The sequence below is a fragment of the Macaca nemestrina genome, chromosome 18 (assembly GCF_043159975.1).
Source record: "Macaca nemestrina isolate mMacNem1 chromosome 18, mMacNem.hap1, whole genome shotgun sequence".
Lineage (NCBI taxonomy): Eukaryota > Metazoa > Chordata > Mammalia > Primates > Cercopithecidae > Macaca > Macaca nemestrina.
Window position 1 is genome coordinate 80,775,887 of NC_092142.1, and position 21,442 is coordinate 80,797,328.

The following is a 21,442-nucleotide window of genomic DNA, read 5'->3' on the forward strand; positions in this document are numbered from 1 at the left end:
TGGGACGGAATCTCGCTCAGTCGCCCAGGCTGGAGTGCAGTGGTGCGATCTCAGCTCACTGCGAGCTCTGCTTCCTAGGTTCACGCCATTCTCCTGCCTCAGGCTCCTGAGTAGCTGGGACTACAGGTGCCCGTCACTACGCCCGGCTAATTTTTTTTTTTTTGTTCGTATTTTTACTAGAGACGGGGTTTCACCTTGTTAGCCAGGATGGTCTAGATCTCCTGACCTCATAATCTGCCCGTCTCGGCCTCCCAAAGTGCTGGGATTACAGGCGTAAGCCACCGCGTCCGGCCCAGAGGATCCACTTCTAAGATGGTGCAGTGCTCTGTGGCTGTTGGCTGGGGGCTCAGCTGGGCTGTTGGCTGAGGGCATTGGTTCTGCTTCCATGGCCTCTCCATAGGGCTGACTTGGGCTTCTTATTGCACGGTGGTCTCCAGGTAGTCTGATTTCTTACACAGAGGCTGGCTTTCCCCAGAGCTCAAAATGGAAGGTACCAGGCCTTCTTAAGGATTAGGCTTCAGGCTGGGCCCTCTGGTTTACGCCTGTAATCCTAGCACTTTGGGAGGCTGAGGCGGGCAGATCACTTGAGGTTAGAAATTCAAGACCAGCCTGGCCAGTATGATGAAACCCCATCTCTACTAAAAATACAAAAATTAAGCCTGGCATGGTGGCGCATGCTTGTAGTCCCAGCTACTCCGGAGGCTGAGGCAGGAGAATTGCTTGAACCCAGGAGGCAGAGGTTGCAGTGAGCTGAGATCACACCACTGCACTGCAGCCTGGGTGACAGAGTGAGACCCCATCTCAGAAAAAAAAAAAAAAAAAAAGGTTAGGCCCTGAACTGGCACAGCATCATTTATGCCAGCGTGCCAGTGCTCCCAACCTTTTCGGTACCAGTGACCAGTTTCCTAGAAGACAGTTTTTCCATAGATGGTGGGGGCATTGGGGGGATTGCTTCAGGATAAAACTGTTCTTCTTCAGATTATCAGGCATTAGATTCCAATAAGGACCACACAACCTGGATCCCTCGCATGTGCAGTTCACCATAGGGTTTACGCCCCTGTGAGAACCTAATGCAGTTCACCATAGGGTTTGTGCCCCTGGGAGAATCTAATGCAGTTCACCATAGGGTTTGTGCTCCTATGAGAATCTAATGCAGTTCACCATAGGGTTTGCGCTGCTATGAGAATCTGATGCCGCTGCTGATCTGACAGGAGGCGGAGCTCAGTGCTCACTTTCCGGTACCATTCCATGGCGTGGGGGTTGGGGTCCCTGATTTATACTACATTTTATTGGTTAAAACAGGTCACAGAGACAACCTGGATTGAAGGGCAGCTGGCTATATAAGGCATAAATACCGGAGGCTGTGGCCCATTAGTAACACTCCATTACTCTAGACTGTTACCAGAGTAATAGTTTACCACTCTCTTCCCGTAGGCCCTGTGATATCCAGAACCACTGTGACCATCCCCAATGCTGAGGTTGGCCTCTTATTAATATTTTTAATTTGAAGCAGTTATTCAGTGCCTTCATTTTCTTTTCCCCTTTCAGTTGAGCCACAGAGCATTTGTAGCTTTTGGGACTCAAGGGAAAAGATGGTCAAGGTCAAGGTCAACCGGACGGTTGGAACTTTTAGGCTGCCTAGAGTGATCTCTAGTGAGCATCAGTTTGGTCCATTGTTTGTTTTGGTAGAATAGTCTGTGCCTATTTTCTCAAATCTGAGTTGCATTACAAAAATTAATTGTCCTAGTTTAAAACGTGTCTGTCTGAGAAACAGGGTGAGCGGAAACCCCAAACTCTTCATACTCCAGGGGTTTGTGGGGTGGCAGCAAATGCCCAGGTAGGCTCTTGGCCCTTTGTTCATTTCCAGAAGGAGGGGGCACTGAATCCGGATGCACAGATAGCTTTGCGGGATCCTGTTGGGGAAGGAAGGAGCCAGGCTGTGCCTGGGCTGCAGGTGTGTGACTGTGTCCTCAGGTGGAGTGAACTCCAGCTTCTCATTGGCCCATGTTAATTTCATTGTAGTGGATATCATGGAAATAAAAGAAATCCGCCCAGGGAAGAACTCCAAAGATTTCGAACGTGCAAAAGCGGTTCGCCAGAAAGAAGATTGCTGCTTCACCATCCTGTATGGCACTCAGTTCGTCCTCAGCACACTCAGCTTGGCAGGTAGGTGCATGTTTCTGTGCCTTTCTCCTTCCCTGTGCCTTAGTCTCTTCCTGGCTCACCCCTGCCTGCTGGCTGATGTGTATTTGGGGTCATGGTTTCGAATCCCAGCCCTGCCCCTTTCTAGCTGTGTGTCTTTAGATGAGTGACTTAACCTCTCTGAGCTGCAGTTTGCTCAGCTGTGAAATGGGGAGAATAGTAATGCCTATCTCATCGGGGTATTGTGAGGGGTATGTTAAGTGTCTCTCTGGCTCATGCTGAGAGCTGAATAAATGATGATTAGATAGTCTTAACACTGAAGGCCAGGCTCTGTTGGATGAAAAATGTAGGCTGGGCTCATCCCTGTGGTCCCAGCACTTGGGGAGGCCGAGGTGGGCAGATCACTCGAGGTCAGGAGTTTCACACCAGCATGGCCAACATGGTGAAACCCCGTCTCTACTAAAAATACAAGAACTAGCTGGGTGTGGTGGTGTGCACATGTAGTCCCAGCTATTTGGGAGACTGAGACACAAGAGTTGCTTGAACCGGTGAGCCAAGATTGCACCACTGCACTCTGGTCTGGGCAACAGAGCAAGACTCTTGTCTCAAAAAAAAAAAAAAAAAAAAAAAAGAAAAGAAAAGAAAAGAAAAGAAAAATGTAACCTGTTTTCCTCCAGCAGATGTGGCTCAGCAAATCTGACTGATGTGAAGGAACTGTCCTGAGATCTTCTATTGCACACGCACATGCAGTTTCCTCATTTTACTCAGTGGCAGAAGCTTGTAGTTACTTTCAAGTTCAGTCCTAGAATTTATTGACTTAGAAGTATGTATACATTCATGACTCAGAGAGAAAATCAATACGATTAAAATAGACCAAAGCGGAGCCAGCTCTGAAAGTTGAGCAATATAGGGACATTTACTTTAGGGTCAAATAACTTATGAATTTCTCATTCATTCTTTTACTACATATCTTTTGAGCCTATACTGTGTGTTAGGTTGTGTACACACCAGTGATCTAGGAAGATGAATGGCACCTGGTGCTGCCTTTAAGAAGCTCTCAGTCTACTTAGGGAGACAGATGGATGCACTAGGATAAGACCTAGTGCAAGCATGATGCAGCGTGCTGTGAATGCTTAGTTTCAGAGAAGTTGGGCAAAGAAGGTGACTTTTACATTGGGTTTTGAGGCTTCAGTAGGAATTTGGAGGAAAGAGGGAGGGCGCTCCAGGGAAAGGCTGTGGTGTATGCCAGGGCTTGGAGGAGGGAAATAGCACGTTGGATGTAGGAAATGAGGAGCGAATATCTGATTGATGATATGGAGGGGGTTGGTAGAGGTGGGGCAGGAGGGCAAGTCCCGTGGCCATGAAGCTTCACACCTCTGTCTCCTTAGCCCCACCTACAGGCTGAGCCCTGACCCCCTGTTCTTAACGTGGTAAGGAGACCACAAGAGCCCAGCCCTTGGAGGCTAGGATGTGAACTTTGATATCTATCCCACTCTGGGAGCCTCTTCTGGAACCCTAAATTCAAGGTTAGCACAGTGATGGTCAAGATTTTGATTCCCATTCCACCCTCTCACTTACTGCTCTGAGACAAACTCAGCCCCTTCAGAGCCTCAGTTTCCTCTGCATCTGTGTGGAAAGATGAGAGCAGCAATCTCCGCCCGGGGTGTACGCACTGGCGAAGTACCTGGTGCTTAAGGAGAGGCTTCATAGTTCCGTGAGGTGTTTGCACTGTCAGCTTCATTTTCCAGGTGAGATGAGGCACAGAGTAGGGTTAAGTAACTCGCTGAATGTCACACAGCCCTGAAGTGGTGCAATGGGACTTAAGCTATGATCTTCCTTTTGCCAGATGCCAAGCTCTTAACCACTCCTCAATGCTGCTTATTAGCAAGGGTAATAGCAACCATGGGTATTAGCAAGCCATCCTCTCCTGGCTATTAGCAAGCTCTACTTGCCATCCCTCTGTGCCATCTTCATTAGAAGCAGGGAAATACTGACAGCTGCTTAGGGTTGTGGTGCAGATTATTCCAGATCTTGCATCTTATTAGTTAGCATAGGGTTAAAAGCTAACACTCTTTAATAAAACAAAAAGCTAAATTCCTAAGCCATGGGAAGCTGAATACTGCCCTCCCACGATGTCCATGTCTTAATCCCGGGAACCTGTGAATATATTATCCTCTATGGAAAAGGAGACTTTGCGGGTGTAGTTAAATTGAGGATTTTGAGATGGGAAATATCCTGGGCTATCCGGGTGTCCGGTGGAATCACAAGGCTTCTTATAAGAGATACATGGGAAGGTCATTCCCAGAGAAGGAGATGTGAGGATGGAAACAAAGGCCAGAAGATGAGAGGCCATGAGCTAAGGAATGCAGGCATCCTCTGGAAGCTGGGAAAGGCGAGGAAATGGATTCTTCCCAAGAGCTTTTAGAAGGAATCCAGAAGGATTGTATGCAACCAGTCTATTTTAGAATTTTGGCCTCCCTCACGGTCTGAAAATAAATCTGTATTACTTTAAGCCACTAAGTTTGTGGTCATTTGTTATAGCAGCAGAGGAAGCTGATAACCTTTGACACACTTTGGCACCATGTGGGTGCTTCCACCTGTTGATGTCTCCCTCATCCCTCTCTTCTGGTTTAATTACTTTAGGGTGGGACCTAAGTATTGGGGTTTTGAAAAGCCCTCAAGTGATTCTCCTGAGCAGCTGGGGTTGAGGAACTCTGCTCTGGAGTTGGACACCTGGGTTTGAATTCCTTCGCTTTTTCATTCCTGGAGTCAGTGTGCTGCCAGGGTAAGATAATGGGTTCTTGTTTAAAATCCTATGTCTTCCATTGTCTCAGCATAGTCTGGCTACTATAACAAAATGCCGTAGACTGAGGGGCTTAAACAACAGACATTTATTTTCTCACAGTTCTGGGGGCTGGGAAGTCCAAGATCAAGATGTTGCATGGTTGAGTTCTGGTGAGGGCTCTCTTCCTGACTTGCAGACAGCCGCCTTCTTGCTATGTGTTCACATGGCTTTTCCTCAGGGTGTGCTTGGATAGGAAGGGAGCTCTGGTCTCTCTTTCTTGTCTCTAAAAGGGCACTAATTCCCTCATGGAGGCCCCACCCTCGTTACTTCATCTAAACCTAAATACCTCACAAAGGCCCTACCTCAGGGGTTAGAGATTCAACATATGAATTCTGAAGGAATGCAAATATTCAGTCTGTAATGGCTGCTAGGAGCTGTGTGGCCTTGGACACATCACTGAACCTGTCTTAAGTTCAGTGGTTTCTCCATGTGTTAAATGGGAATATAATAGTACTTCCCTTGTGGGATCAATATAAGAAAAACACTTAGAACAGTGTCTAGCACATATATATTATATATGTGCTAATTCCATTTGGCACAGGAAATAACCCACTTGTCACCCCTGTGGTACAAAGCTCATCATGAATATGTGGCCCCGTCTCAGACAAAAAGCAGGTCCTAGAGCTATGAGAGTGTGAAAGAGATGCTTTCTTTGCCTCCTGCAAAACTGGAAACCAGCGTAGGCTTCCCCCATCTTCGTGATCTGTATGGGGCCGGGCTTTGTCAGCAGATGTCTTCCCAGGAATTAACACAGCATTTCTGTTCCCTTTCTCCACTCCAGCTGACTCTAAAGAAGATGCACTTAATTGGCTCTCCGGCTTGAAAATCTTACACCAAGAAGCGATGAATGCGTCCACACCCACCATTATCGAGAGGTAGCTGGCTTTTGCCTGTTTATTTACATAGCCACTGATTCCTTTATTCTGCTGCCTTTGCCAACATGGGCTACAGGAAAACAAAAAAGGGGGACATTGGTTTTTTGAGGCTCATTGAGTGTCTTGTATGCAATGAGTGCCTAGTAGCGGTGTGAGCCCTACAATGTTTCAAATAAGAGCATTTCCCTGTGCTAGTTTTCAGCCTTGGCCTACTGGGGTGAGTGGTGCATGGGACTGGAGATAGAAACATTCCTGGGGTATGCGTTGGGGAAAATAGGGCTTCCTTCTTAAAGGATTTAATAAGAGATTAAGTGGACTGATCAAAGGATAGATACAAGGTCTGGAATTTTCCACCTATCACTCCCTCCTGGGTTGATGAAGACCTCAAGACTGTCTTTTCAGTGTCATGGGAGTCTGGATGGGCATTGGGGTGTGAGTTATTTTCCTTCCACTAAATCAAATTCCTCTACTTTGTACTATTTTTCTTTCTAGGTTTTTGAGGTTTAATGACTATCATTAGAAGGAGTTGTCAGTGTAAGGAAACCTGGCCTTTTTGAGTTGAGATCTTGGCTTAGATACTAGGAGAAAACTTCTTCCCAAGCTGCCCTTGTTAGAAAGTTGGAAAACCCCTCCTTTTGGTTCCAGTTCCTTTTGTGCACATCCTGTAGGACTCACTTAGACTTATGCTATTTTTAAATTTTCTCTGTCTGTCTTTCTTTTGTCTCAAATTTCTTTCCAGTTGGCTGAGAAAGCAGATATATTCTGTGGATCAAACCAGAAGAAACAGGTAAGAGTCATTCAGTTTTCTTCTGATCACTTTGGATTTCCATCTTCATTCTTTCTTTAAACCTTCCAAGAGGGTGGGAGCATGACTTGTAGTGGGCAAGGTCCTCATTGCGTCCAATGTGATCTGCAGATGCCATGTTGGGTCCTGGGGTTGATGATGACAAAATCTTCCTCCTGGAGGGAGCCTCTATTCCAGCAGAAAATTCGAGTCCAGCCTTAGAGATGATCTCTGCCATGGGGCATTCGGACCTCATCACAAATATTTGAGCACCTTTAATATCCTGGGAATACAGCAGTAAACATAATCATGATGGCACCAGCCCATACTTTGTGACAGGAGAGAGACTGACTGTGAAGAAGTAAACCAAGTGGTTCTTTATTTTATTCATTTATTTTTTTGAGATGGAGTCTCGCTCTGTCACCCAGGCTGGAGTGCAGTGGCGCCATCTCAGCTCACTGCAAGCTCCACCTCCTGGGTTCACGCCATTCTCTTGCCTCAGCCTCCTAAGTAGCTGGGACTACAGGCGCCCACCACCACACCTGGCTAATTTTTTTGTATTTTTAGTAGAGACAGGGTTTCACCATGTTTGGCAGGATGGTCTCGAACTTCTGACCTTGTGATCCACCCACCTTGGCCTCCCATAGTGCTGGGATTACAGGCATGAGCCACTGTGCTCGGGCACCAGGTGGTTCTAAGGGCTGGTAGAGATGTGTTGGGTGATGTGATAATGTGTATTCAGTTTACTTGACTCTTTCACTTAAAAGTACCTCTTGGAGAAGCTCCCTATCAGTCCTGCACAACGCTCTATGCCAGACTATTATTATTATTTTTTAGAGGCAGGGTCTCTCTCTGTTCCCCAGACTGGAGTGCAGTGGCACAATCATAGCTCGCTGCAGCCATAAACTCCTAGGCTCAAATGATCCTCCTGCCTCAGCCTCCTGAGTAGCTGGGAACTACAGGTGTGTGTCACCATGCCTGGCTTATTTATTATTATTATTACTTTTTGCAGAGGTGAGGTCTTACCCAGACTTTTTTTTTTTTAAAAGTAAACGTCATTTTGGTTTTTCCTTAGATTAATGCATTGTCATTTCAGAAATCATTTCCTTCTTGATGCACAGAGACCTGCTCCCAATCCTTGATTATTATTGTGAATAATGCTGCTATGGAAACCTTTGGGTCTATCTTTCTGTAAACTCATTTGAGGTGGCTGTGAGTAGGATAAATTCTCAGAAATGAATATCAGCAGCTCAGTGTTTGCTGGTCTAATCGTTTGATAGCTAGAAGTAGCAATTTATATAATATTTCTACCAGTGGGGCAAGAAGGCGTCCATTTCCTGATGATTTATTGTGCCATTAGACTTTGATCTTTGTTCATCTGCAACCGAGGCAACCAAGTGTTTTTGCTTAAACTTGCTTTCTTTATGGGTGAGGTTGAGCATTTTTAATTCATTATTTTTTTCTGAGGTATGATTCAGCTCTTAATAATGTAATGATAAAAACTACCATTTGGCTGGGCATGGTAGAGTACGCCTATATTCCCAGCACTTTGGGAGGCAGAGGCAGGCAGATTGCCTGAGCTCAGGAGTTTGAGACCGGCTTGGGCAACATGGTAAAACCCTGTCTCTTCTAAAATACAAAAAATTAGCCAGGCGTGGCGGCGTGCACCTGTAGTCCGAACTACTCAGGAGGCTGAGGCAGGAGAATCGCTTGAACCCGGGAGGTGGAGGTTGCAGTGAGCTGAGATCGTGCCATTGCACTCCAGCCTGGGTGACAGAGCAAGATTCCGTCTCAAAAACCAAACCAAAGAAACAAACAAACAAAATACAACAACGACAACAAACAAACAAAAAAACCCAAAACAAAAACAAAAAAAACCCTACGATTTATTTAACACCTGTGTATTTGGCATGCCAGGAATTGCATTGAGCACTTCAGTCCTTATCTCATGTTAGCCTCACATGAGACGCCTTATTTTTTTTGGTAAAATATTCCTTTCGTTGATTCTTGGTTTATTTCTGTCATTATCCTATGTGGATATGTCATTATCCTATCTAGATATGTCATTATCCTAGTTAATATCCAATAACTAAACTCTATCAGCTCTCCTATTTTGTTCCTGAAAATCTTTCCATCTTGAAGGTGACTTCCTGTCTGGTCAATATCCTCTGTTACTTGTTGGCTTCAGGGTTTGGGTGAGCTTCCCTGGTCTCTTCTCATGCCCAGTGGGAGGATTTGGAACTCTTAACCAGGAAGTGGCTAAAAGTCTAGTAAAGTTAGGTCAGCCATTAGCTCACTCCATGTTTTTCTGTCCACCTGCCTTTCTCCCTCCTCTTCTTCTCATCCAACATGCCCTGCCTGCTCCCCCATGCTGGGCCACCCTCTAATGTTACTGAGGTGGATTAAATGAGGTCCTTGTGTTGGAAGATTTGGTAGACACTGGTCTCTTTCAGCCTCGGAGGTGATGCCTTCTCTGCATTTTCTTTCTCTGTGGCTTATGGTGAATCATAGCTGAGACTGGCACAGGGCTGAGGGAGGGAGCCACCTTCAGTGCCTCTCTGCACACGGTACTGGTATGGGGTGGCCAGTCTGGCTCTGAAGTCTTCTCTTCATCTGTGAAGTCAAGAAATGGATACCTCCCTCTTGTTCAGGAGGGATTCTGGCAAGTCCTGCATAAAGATCCATCTTCCCGTCGGCTGGTCCAGGACCCTCTGCGGAGAGAACCTTTTCTGTTTCTGGACTGAGTTCATCTCTGCGTGCTCACTGGCTTCCTCTCCTCCAACCTCCCTCCCAGTGGGCGGAGCCCTGCTCTCTGTCAACATGTGGAAAATCCCACCTTACCCGTGGTTCTGGGAAGCCTGGAGGGAGCTTTGCAAAAGAAATTTTGACCAAGGTGCCAATGAAAGAGCAACCAACTTCTGTTCTGCCAATTTCCCTCCCTTTCCTGTTACCCACGAGACTAATCATGTTTCCTGAAAGAAAACAAAGGAGCCACAGATGCAGAGGAAAGGCTGAAGGCGAGAGGGGGCAGGCTCAGGGTTGGCCCAGCCTGGGCAATGGACATGTCTTAGGTGTTTTGCTTGGCCCAAGCACCCTGTTTCATTTTTAGACTTTTCTAGAGGCAAATGGTAGCAGCGGGCATTTGTTTATAGCCTGCTTTGCAGTCATGGCTGTAATAAGCACTTTACATCCTTAGGATACCCGGATACCCTCTTGGCTGATGGGTGAGCTAGGTGCTCTCAGACCCATTTTCTATGTGAGGACACTGAGGCCCAGAGAGGTTAAGTGACTTAACTAAAGTAGCCCAGGTTGTCAGGGGTGGCACCAGGGTTTGCAGACTTACTATCCCCACTGGTGTTGCTTTCCCCTTTTTTTTTTTTGAGACCAAGTCTCACTCAGCTGCCCAGGCTGGAGTGCAGTGGCGCCATCTCAGCTCACTGCAAGCTCTGCCTCCCAGGTTCATGCCATTCTCCTGCCTCAGCCTCCTGAGTAGCTGGGGCTACAGGCACCTGCCACTATGCCTGGCTAATTATTTGTATTTTTAGTAGAGACGAGGTTTCGCCATGTTAGCCAGGATAGTCTCAATCTCCTGACCTCGTGATCTGCCCACCTTGGCCTCCCAAAGTGCTGGGATTACAGGCATGAGCCACCGCACCAGGCCGCTTTTCTTTCTTTCTTTCTTTTTTTTTTTTTAAATGTGCTATTGGCTGAGCATGTTGACTGACACCTGTAATCCTAGCACTTTGGGAGGCCAAGGCAGGTGGATCGCTTGAGCTCAGGAGTTGGAGACCAGTCCGGGCAACATGGCAAAACCCCATCTGTACAAAAAGTACGAAAAAGTTAGCTGGGTGTGGGGGTGCACATTTGTAGTCCTGCTACTTGAGAGACTGAGGTGGGAGGATCATCTGAGCCCAGGGAGGTCCAGGCTTCAGTGAGCCGTGATTGTGCCACTGAGTTCCAGCCTGGGCAACAGGGTGAGATCCCATTAAAACCAAAACCAAAACCAAAACCAAAACAACAAAAACAAAAAGAATTGTGCTGTTGAGAGCTGGGGGAAATAGAGAAATCTTTCCTTCCCCACCCTGACCAATCACCTTATAATTAAAAAAAACTAAAAACAAATGTTAAAATTTGTTTTAGTGTGGTAACAACAATAAATCATAGAACAACACTGATCATTTTAACCGTTCTTAGATAGGTAGTTCTGTGGAATGAAGTGTATCATGTTGTCATGCTCCCGTCACCACCATCCATCTCCAGAACTTTTTCATCGTCTCAAACTGAGACTCTGCAGCCATTAAGTGGTAACTCCCCGTTGCTTCTCTCTTTAGCCCCTGGAAACCACCACTCTACTCTGTGTCTCTCTGGACTGGATTGCTCCAGGTACCTCGTATAAGTGGACTAATACAATATTCGTCCTTTTGTATCTGGCTTATTGCACTTAGTGTAATGTCTCCAAGTTTCATCTGTGTTGTAGCATGTGTTAGAATCTTCTTCCTTTTTAAGGCTGAATAATGTTCCATTGTACAGACAGACCACATTTTGTTTACTTGTCCATCGATGGATACTTGAATTGCTTCCACCTTTTGGCAATTGTGAATAGTGCTGCTATGAACATGGGTGTACAAATCTGTTTGAGTCTCTGCTTCAGATTCTTTTGTGTATATATCCAGAAGCTGAATTGCTGGATCAAATGGTAATTCTGTCTATTTTTGCGGAACTGCTATACTGTTTTCTGTTGCAGCTACACCTTCCCATGGCAATGCACAGGTTTCTATTTTCTTCATATCCTCACCAACACTTACCTCCTTTCCCTCCTCTGCCCTTGCCCCCGTGCCTTATAACATTGGATTTGCATAAGCAGGATGTGCACTTCCCTTTGTCCTTTAGCCCTGGCAGGGACAGAGGAGGAGGTGGCACAGGGCGAGGGGGTTGCAGGTGGAAGGCAGGTGGGTAGGTCCATTTATCTCCTTCAACGTGAATGCAAATAGGCTTCCTATTCGAGGTTCCAGAATATTAGAGTCCCCTGGGGAGCTTTAGCAGAGCCGCACCAGTAGAGATTCAGATTTTACTGTCCTGGGCATGGCCTCTGGCATTGGAATTTTTTAAAAATAAGATTCTACTGTGAAGCTGGGGTTGAAGATTAGGGCTGACTAGAGAGCAATTTTCAAATTTCAGCAGGCATCGGAATCCCCTGGAGGACTTGTGAACGTGGGGGCTGCTGGGCTCCACCTCACAGTGGCTGATTGAGTCGGTGGTGGGCAGGGCTCAAGAATTTGCATTTCAACCAATCCCCAGGTGATGTAGATGCTGCTGGTCTGGGAGCTACTTACAGAAGCAGAACTCTGGGGCTGCGAGGTCTGGTGGGGCGCCCTTCACCACAGGTGGTCATTTCAACAAAACAAAACCAAATAAGAATACTTAGCTCCTCAGTGGAACTAGCTACATTTCAGGGGCTCAGCAGCCCCGTGTGGCTGGCGGCTAGTACCTCAGACAGCACAGATGTCTCCATCATTGTCGAAAATTGTCAGACAGCGGTGAGGTTTGAATCTCAGATCTCACAGTAACTGGTTGTGTGAATTGGGGTAAATGATTTAATTTCTCTGGGCCTCATTTTCCTCATGTGTAAAAGATAAAAGTAATAGTTCCCACCTCCCAGGGCAGATGTGAGGGTTCCGGAGTTAATATGTGAAGGGTGCGTGGACCGTGCCTGGCTTGTGGTAAGCACTTAACGAACGTTTCTTATTGCTGTTGTTGCTGCAAAAGAGCTGGGGGCAGTGGAGGTGCTGGCCCAGCTTCAGCGTGACTGGTAAGTGTCATGGGGCTGCCATCTTTAATTGTTTGGTGATGGCTGCCTGGGTGCAGAGTTGAAGAACCGTGGGAGCCTCCCGGGCTGAGCAGGGAGGACACTGTGATTGTTTAGTGCTGTCTGCCATGGGAGAGGGAGGGGCTGTTGGTGACTCATTCAGGGAATAGTTGCTGTCCTTCCCCAAAGGGATTCCCTTGGTTCCTAACCCACAGCTCTAGGCTGAGCCCCCAGGAAACACAATCTGAGATGTAGGTTTGTGTGCAGGAGGCTTACTGGGGAGTACATGGGGGGTTGTGGAAAGCATGGGGAAGGGAAGGCCGCTGGAACAGGCAGCCGGGGAGTCACAGTCATGGCCCGGGCAGACCTGATGGGGAGCTCTGAGCATGGCCTGTGGAGCTGTCCTGAATTGAGACTAGAGGGCCAGGCCTTCGTTCCCATGCGTGGACCAGGTCAGAGCTGGCTGCCTTGCAAGGGGCTTTGACCTGGGCGAGGCACTCTCTCTAGGGGATGACAGGTTGCAGAGAGGGCTGAAGCTGAGCCATTGGCTTCCTCCCCTGCAGCGCTGGGGCTCAGCCTGCCTGTGCTGGTTCCAGTCGGGCCATGCAGCAGGACACACACACCCAGAGGTGGGAGTGAGGCAGGGGCTCGCCTAGGGGGAAATCAGGTGAGGCTGTCCTGGCACTGGGAGCCCAAAGAAGCTCTCAGCCTCCAGTGTTTACACTGTAAGGGGAGGCCTTTGGACCAGGTGGGCTCCCATGTCCCAGGTGCTTGAATGCTCATGTCCCTGGTTCCTGGGTTTTTTCCACTGGTTCTCGAGCAGCTGCTCTGGCCCCTCAGGCCCCTCAGTCTCTCTCTTTCTGAACATGGGATGGTTCCTTTGCCCTGCTGCTGCCTGGGCTCCTGGGTGACCCTGACCTCCCCCTTGCTCCCAGGATGAGCTCCACTGGGGCACCAGCATGGTCTGGCTCCTCTCCCCACTACCCCTCTCACTGCTGCTCTGGCAGCGCCTGTTCCCGCTGCTCCTCTACCTTCATCCTGCCCTGGCCCAGCTGTTCCTAGGACCACCCCCAGGGCTGAGGCAGAAAGGTTCTTGCAAACCCCTGGGGCAAATTCCCTAGCCTGCTGGCTGCTCTGCCCAGCCAGCCCCAGCTGGCCCAACAGGGACTTTTTCTGCCCTCGAGGTCTGTCTGAAAGCCGTGGGTGGTGTCCCTACGGTTTGAACGTGGGTGGGGAGCATCTTGTCAGCTGAAGTCTCTGCTGTTAGGCCGTTAGAACCAGAGGAAAAGGCTGGAGGTGGGGACACAGGATGGCCAGAGTCACACTGGACCTTCTCCAGGGCAGCGGTTGGGCAGTGACGTGCTACTTCCTTCCGCATGCCACAGCAGAAGCTGGGAGGATGGTGCAGGGAAACAGGGCTCTTTTCTCCTACAAGCTGGGGCAAGCTTCCTCTCTTGACCACCCTGTCTTAGCTCTGCTGGACACTCGGCTCCAGCCAGAAGGGTCTGGATCTCATGTTCTTGACCCACTCACCCCACTAATTTAACCTCTCCTTGTTGTGTGAGCTACTCGCTGGGAGGCAGTCAGGTGTGCACCAAACTGATCGGTGCCTCAGCTTCCTCACCTGGAAGATGGAGATGATCATAGTACCTGCCTTGTAAGTTATTCAAGCATCTAACAGGTGAATATGCCTGTAGGGCACCACCTAGAACAACACCTGACACCTGATTAGCACTTTTGAAGTTTCAGCTTTTGTTACCATTCTTACTACTGCTGCTGCTCCTTTTGCCTGGGATGTGTTCTCCGTTGCTTCCCTCCATTTTTGCTTTTTTTGAGACAGAGTCTCGCTCTGTCACCCAGGCTGGAGTGCAGCGGCGTGGTCTCGGCTCAATGCAAGCTCCGCCTCCCAGATTCACACCATTCTCCTGCCTCAGCCTCCTGAGTAGCTGGGACTACAGTCGCCCACCACCACGCCTGGCTAATTTTTTTGTATTTTTAGTAGAGACGGGGTTTCACCGTGTTAGCCGGGATAGTCTCGATCCCCTGACCTCGTGATCTGCCTACCTTGGCCTCCCAAAGTGCTGGGATTACAGGCGTGAACCACCACGCCCAGCCCTTTCTTCCCTCTTAAGCTGAACCTCACTATGTGGCTTCAAAGAAACACTCATGTAGATTCCTGTGACCGAGCACTGGAATTTGATTCAGTTCCAGGCTCTGCTGCCTGCCATCTAGCTCCAAGCCCTGAGTTGTGTACCGTTGTGACATCCCGCCCTTGGCTGTTCTGAGCCCTGGGGGTCAATCATGTGTACTTTGCAGAAGGTAGAATCTGGTGAGCAATTAGGCAACCATAACACCTGGATGACCCCAGAGTAGCCTGGCATACAGTAGGTGCTCATGTAGGCCTTGTTCCTTCCCAGTTCCCCTCTCTGGCCCTTAGTGACTTTGCCTTGCTCTGAACCCCAGTGGCATTAAAAGAAACCTTTATTTTTTAACTTAATTTTGGGGGTGCAGGGTGTCCCCACTTACTCTACATCCCTCTTGTCTCTTCACAGTGCCAGACTAGAGTCAAGCTCAGCTGGGTCTTTCCCGGCTGATTCTGCCAAGCCCGTTCTGTGGTTGTGGTTCCTCTGGGTGGCAGGTGGAGTCAGTAGGAGTCTTGTTCATCCCTTCATGTGTGTCACTAATTAGGTGACAAAGTGTTTGGCTGCGTGAAGCATGTCATAGTTACTCCTGCTGTTTACCCAAGCTTCACTGAATTTCTTCACTTTGACATTCAGAGTCCTGGGCAGAAATCACATCATGTCAACACCTACATTGGGCCTTTGGGATTTCTGTGGCATTTTGTATTGAGATTATCTGGTCATCTGACACCATTTTCTGCCCACACTGAATCTCCTGCAGGACCTTCCTCCATGGCCATTCTCGAAGGGTGGGGACCAGCCCTCCTCATTGGGACATCACCCTGTACTGGGGATCTCCAGTGTAGGTGCCTCCTCATTGGGGCATCACCCTACACTGTGGGTCTCCTGTGTGACCCGTATCTATGGACATTCCTGAAGGGTGCCCTTGAGCTTTGCTCATTGAAGTGTCGCCTGTACCTTGACCCAGTGTCTTGTTCCTAGTTAGTGCTCCATAAACAACTGTTGACCAGGCTGTCTTATAGAGGGCTGCCCGAGGTGGGAACTGATGGGAGCCGCTAAATCCTGTGCTGTTGAAAACCCTCAAGGTGACAGAGCTGAGTCTCCCTTTTTTGCAGCATCAGTCTCCGAGAGTTGAAGACCATCTTGCCCCTGATCAACTTTAAAGTGAGCAGTGCCAAGTTCCTTAAAGATAAGTTTGTGGTAAGTTTCATGGCTCAGCCTGGGAATTGTGCGAATGCAGAGTGACTTAACCTCTCTCATGAAGCCGTGACTTGCCTTTGAGTTCCGTGGAATAGTGCCCAAGAAAGTCCTTTGCCTCCAGAGTACATCTTAAGTTCAGACAGAGGGATCATAGACATATCTGAGGACCATAGTCTCCATCCTCGTAGAGGATGTGATCAATGAAGACCATGTTTACTGAGCTGTTGGGCTTGGAACATCTACCCTCAGACCTGTTTTTCATTAGTCCAGCTTTCCCTGTTTCCCTGACCATACTGCAGCCCATTTTTTCCCTAGTGAAATGAATGCATGTATGTCTTTTGGAAAATATTACGAAAAATTCCTTGTGTAGGGTACCAGGACCGTGGCAGTTTGTATGCAAGTCCTGGTAGTGTAGCTGTCAGAGTTGGCTCTTTATTCTTCTGTTTCTCCAACCATCCATCCTTCTGTATATCATTTAATTAATTTTGTTGTGTAATCAAGTTGTTGGTGGGACTGGGCAGTAAAGCCGCTCCATGAGTGATGGAATATAGTAGAAGAGGTGAGGCAAGGATGGAGATGATGGGCACTGATTTTTGGCTACAGGGTAGTACTCATTCTTCTTAGGAAATGAGCAACGCTTCATCCCAATAGCCCCAGTTGGAGGACCCCAGTGCCCATTGTCAATATCGGCTCCATTACAGTGTTCCTCAGTGGAAAAAGCTCATTTCATTTTTGTGCTAATGAACTCCTGGAAGAATTATCCTATTTTATTGCTTATCAAGCATCCTTTGACTTGCCCGCAATAATCCACATTAATCCAAGAATAGAAAAAGAGAAAAGAGTAGGTCAGAAGAGGAGAGAGATGGGAGAAGCATTTACCATTGATTGCTACACAATCAGCATTTCATTCTTTATCAAGTATTTACGGAACCAGGTGTTTTGCAGGTATCTTGTTCACTTTCAGGGAAGCCCTAGGAGCGTAGTGGTGGTTCTCCCATTTTACAGATAAAGAAAACTGAGGGTTTGAAAAGGTCAAGGAAATTGCCCAAAGCCGTAAAGCAATTAATTGGAGCTGAGCTTTGACTCCCAGTGCTTTACAAAATGCCCTATATGTATGTACTCTACAAATATGTCTGAAGGTGGAAGTCCAAAGAGAGTGTTTTCTGCCCAAAAATGGAGGAGTTACGCATCATGTCTCTTGCAAACCTGGCTGAGACTCTTCCGTTTTGGGGCTCAAAGGAGGGTCTTACTTGGTAGGTGTCCCTGTGAGTATGTTTTCCCAGACCAGGGGGATTAGGGAACGTGTGGAGGGTTTTGATTCGGAGGAATGTGAGTTTGATTTTAGCCAATGTTTTAGAAAAGCCATGTTAAATAGCATGACTTTTTCCTTTCAAAAGCCATGACACAATGTGGTCATAGCTCTCTCTTCAGCATGCCAATAAAATTGCATGCAATTTCTGAAATAAAAATTACTCTAGAAATAGCATGGAGCCATTCTTACGGTGGACATCAAAAATCATGTGGTCACTTTTTTCATATTTACAGGAAATAGGAGCACACAGAGATGAGCTCAGCTTTGAACAGTTCCATCTCTTCTATAAAAAACTTATGTTCGAGCAGCAAAAATCGGTAAGATGATTCTTGAGCAAGTGATCAAATGATGTTTCTGTTTTGCACGTATTTCCAAGTCTGGCATGTTCCTAAGAAACCACAAGAAGTGTTGAATCTCCATTTTAGTCAAGGAAATATAAATGAGAATGACGAAAGCATACCATTTTCATCCATTAGATTGGCAAAATTCTTTAACCATGACAGAGCTGTGGGGAAAATGTAGAGAAAAGTGTTCATATACCTTCCTGGTGGAAATGTGAATGGCCGTAAGTTTGACTGGAATTTGATCTGAGTCTGTTAAAAAAGTGCAACTCACTCTACTGCATTATTTCATTCTGAAAGGAAATTTAGCAAATGGCTGTTATTATTAATAACCATCTCCAGATTGAGGAATTATATATGTGTTTCTTCTTTTTACACGTTTGTTTGCTTGTTTGAGAGAGAGTTTCACTCTGTTGCCCAGCCTGGAGTGCAGTGGTGTGATCTTGGTTCACTGCAATCCTTGCCTCATGGGTTCAAGGGATTCTTGTGCCTTAGCCTCCCAAATAGCTGGGATTACAGACTTGTGCCACCACGCCCAGCTAATTTTGTATTTTTAGTAGAGATGGGGTTTTGCCATATTGGCTGGGCAGGTCTCGAACTTCTAACCTCACGTGATCCACCCTCCTCCGTCTGCTAAAATGCTGGGATTACAGGTGTGAGCCACTATGCCCAGCCCTTTTTATACTTTTATTCATATTTTTTTATGAGGACATTTTTTTTGGTTAAAATAATAGACTATTTAAAAATTAAGACGTGTGTACGTTTTGACCTGACAGTGGCATCTTGAAGACTCTATTTTATGAAAGGGAAAACATCAGGGCCTGATAATACATTATCGGATTGTTTATTGCAGTGTTACTTATGCTGGCAAAGTACCAGGGCACCATCTGAATGTCTCTCAGTGGAGGGATTGATGGGTAAATTATGGATTGATGGGTAAATTACGGTCTGTTTGTACTGTGTGACATTATGCAGCTGATTAAGAAGGATGCGTCAGTTCTCTTTCTGTTGATCTGAGATGATATTTGTGACATTTTGTGAGGAAAGCCAGCAGCGGATTTACATAAGGAGTTAGGTCTGCTATTTTGTTAAAAATCATAGAATACAGGCCAGGCGCAGTGGTTCATGCCTGTAATCCCAGCACTTTGGGAGCCGAGGTGGGTGGATCATTTGAGGTCAGGAGTTTGAGACCAGCCTGGTCAACATGGCAAAACCCCATCACTACTAAAAATAAAAAAATTAGCCAGGCACGGTGGTGTGCGCCTGTAATCCCAGCTACTCGGGAGGCTGAGGCAGGAGAATCACTTGAACCTGGGAGGTGGAGGTTGCAGTGAGCCAAGATTGTGCCACTGCACTCCAGGCTGGGCAACAGAGCGAGATTCCATCTCAAACACAAAAACAGAGAATGCAATAATCCTCCTTTTGCTCCTTTTCATGAGCAGGGGAAAGTATGGAAGAAAGCACCTCACATTTAATGTTGATTTTGTGTGTGTTTTGGAAGGGGTTGGGAAGATGAGCAGGAAGGATAGTTATCTTTTCTTTGCATAGCTCATTTTCTCTGATATGTTCCAAGTAACATGTTACCTTTGCAACAAAAAGTTCCATAGAGCATAAAGTTTTAAAACTGAAACTATTCTATGTGATGCACCTAGCACAGTACCTGGTAGGTGGCACACATTCAACAAGTAGGGGCTGCTGCTGTTGCTGTCAGGAAAGGGCTTTGCAGACTGCAAAAGAATTCCCAGGGAAAGCTGTGAGGGTGTGAGGAGTACCCGGAACTTGGAGTCAGGTGGCTGTGGTTTCTCCAGTTAGCTACACAATCTTGGATGAGCCACTGACTGCTCCTAGCCTCAGTCTTCTGCTCTGTGCAATGGGAAATTGGGAGCTGTGAATAGAAGCATTTTTAAGTGATGAACGTGAATGTTCCTAGAAGACAGTCATTAATTGCTTTCTGCATGCAGGGTTGTGGGCTGGCCACGCAGTGAGGCCACTTGATGGGTGACCACTGGCCATGGGACTTTGGATGTATTTGAGGTAGAGAAATGGGAGGGCCATTTCCTATCTACCCAGATTGGGGAAAAATGTATTTCATAGTGTGGATCATTGAATTGCAATGTGTTCATTTTTTCACATATATAATAATTAGTTATTGGTTTGCCAAATGAAATAGAAAGATTACAGGCTTGGGAGTTGGGAGAACTGGATTCTAGACCAACTTGACCTCTAACTGACCAAGTGATGTTGGGGGAGCCATCTCTGTCCTCTCACTTAGCCTTTTCTATAAAATGAAGGTACTAAATGAGATCAATGGTTATAGAACTTTTAAAAGTCTATAATCCCCTCTCCTTTAAACAAGAAACTGTAACAACCACAACAAAAACCATGATTCATAAAAGCTTATCAGAATACTTTTTAAGATTAAAACCTGTAACTTTAAAACTAGTCCTTGAGAACAATGATATGTGTCATTGAACATAGAACATGTCATAGAACAATGATGAAAATGTGTGTATGAAATTCGGAATGGTGACGATTGTCATCTTATGCAATTGACCAGGATTGAGAAAAACTCGATTTACTCAAGATAAGTAGTTGCAAATAACAGTTTTTTTTTAAATAATAGTTTACCTTGACATTTCAAGATGCTGTGTTATCAGACAGATGTCAGGCAAAGTTTGAAAATAAGATTTGTACATGGCTGGGAGCAGTAGCTCACGCCTGTAATCCCACCACTTTGGGAGGCCAAGGCAGGAGGCCTTTGAGCTCAGGAGTTTGAGACTAGCTTGGGCAACATAGTGAGACCCCGTCTATATTATTAAATAATATTAAAAATTAAAAAAAAATTTGCACAAAAACTATTTCACCTGCCAGCAGATTAACCCATTCATTGATGGTTTCCACTGTGGTAAAATTCTACCTAAGAGGTGTTTCAACCTGTACTTTTAATTATGGCTCTTATTAAGGCTAGTCTGGGTGTTTGTGTTTATGAGGGAGAAAAAGAAATTTGAGTCAGTTTTACAGAATCTCGGAACCCTCTGGGGTACCCTAGATTGCCCCAAGTGTGAACTTTGTGTGGGAATCTGTATGGGAATCTGCAGATACCAAAGGTTGACCCCTGGTGGCCGGAATGCCACATTGAGCCTGCACCTGTTGTACTTGATCTAATGGTTTAAATATGTTAAAAAATTAATTGCCTACATTTAAAACTGGAGAGATTATATTATATATTAAAATCTAGATTTTTGGCTTCCCTTGGGAAAAAAGTCGAGATCTGGCTATAAATAGGGTCACATCACCCCATGGAATGGTCCACGTTCTCTGTATTGACCCAGGCCTGTACAGCTCTATCTGTTCATTTATGGTGCTTACCTGACCCTAAAGGAGTTTTGCTTTGGTAACCCTCATCTCCAATGTTTGAGGGTATAACTCTCCAGTTTGGTCACTGCATTTTTAAAATTTAAGGTAAAGACAGATTTGAATAACAAAGTTCCAAGCTTATATAGATGGTTTCCGGCCAGCTCTAAGAGCCTCACTGCTGTTGTGTAGGTAAATGCCCATCCCCTAACCTGTTGTTTACGTCCTGCTCCTGGCTGGAAGCACAGGGCAGAGAAAAGTACCTGTTTTGTGATTTGGCGGGGAGGAGGGCCTCGCTGGATTTCTCAGGCTCCTGCAGGAGACAGAGCTGTTTATGGTGACTCATAATCCCCAGACCTAAATTCAGGGAGTGGGTTCATGCTTATCAGTAGCCAAATGGTTTCCATTGTGAGCTTGCCAGTTCCTCTTTGTGTATAACCACCTGCCTACGTTGCAGCTCTCGAGCCTCAAAGTTTCCAAAAGTTTGGCAGCAGCAGGAGGATAAGAAATGTAATCTCATGTTTGTGTCTCCCTGGTAAGGGGATATACCTCTAACTAGGCTGTGATAACAATATCATTCACAAAGATGATAGCCAACATTTTCTCAGGTGGGCTATATGCTAGGCACTGTCCTATGTGGTG

General features: G+C 46.5%; 1 protein-coding gene across 5 annotated transcripts in view; it reads left to right on the forward strand.

Moving 5' to 3' along the window:
- The window catches only part of LOC105491204 (phospholipase C gamma 2), a 237,073-nt gene that overhangs the window by 121,289 nt on the left and 94,342 nt on the right, over positions 1–21,442 (forward strand). For all 5 annotated transcript variants that reach the window (XM_071085005.1, XM_071085006.1, XM_011757391.2 and 2 more), the window contains 5 exons: positions 2,023–2,166; positions 5,769–5,862; positions 6,602–6,649; positions 15,709–15,793; positions 17,339–17,422. In XM_071085005.1, coding sequence (XP_070941106.1) covers positions 2,023–2,166; positions 5,769–5,862; positions 6,602–6,649; positions 15,709–15,793; positions 17,339–17,422 — 455 coding nt within the window. The remainder of the gene's footprint in view (positions 1–2,022; positions 2,167–5,768; positions 5,863–6,601; positions 6,650–15,708; positions 15,794–17,338; positions 17,423–21,442) is intronic.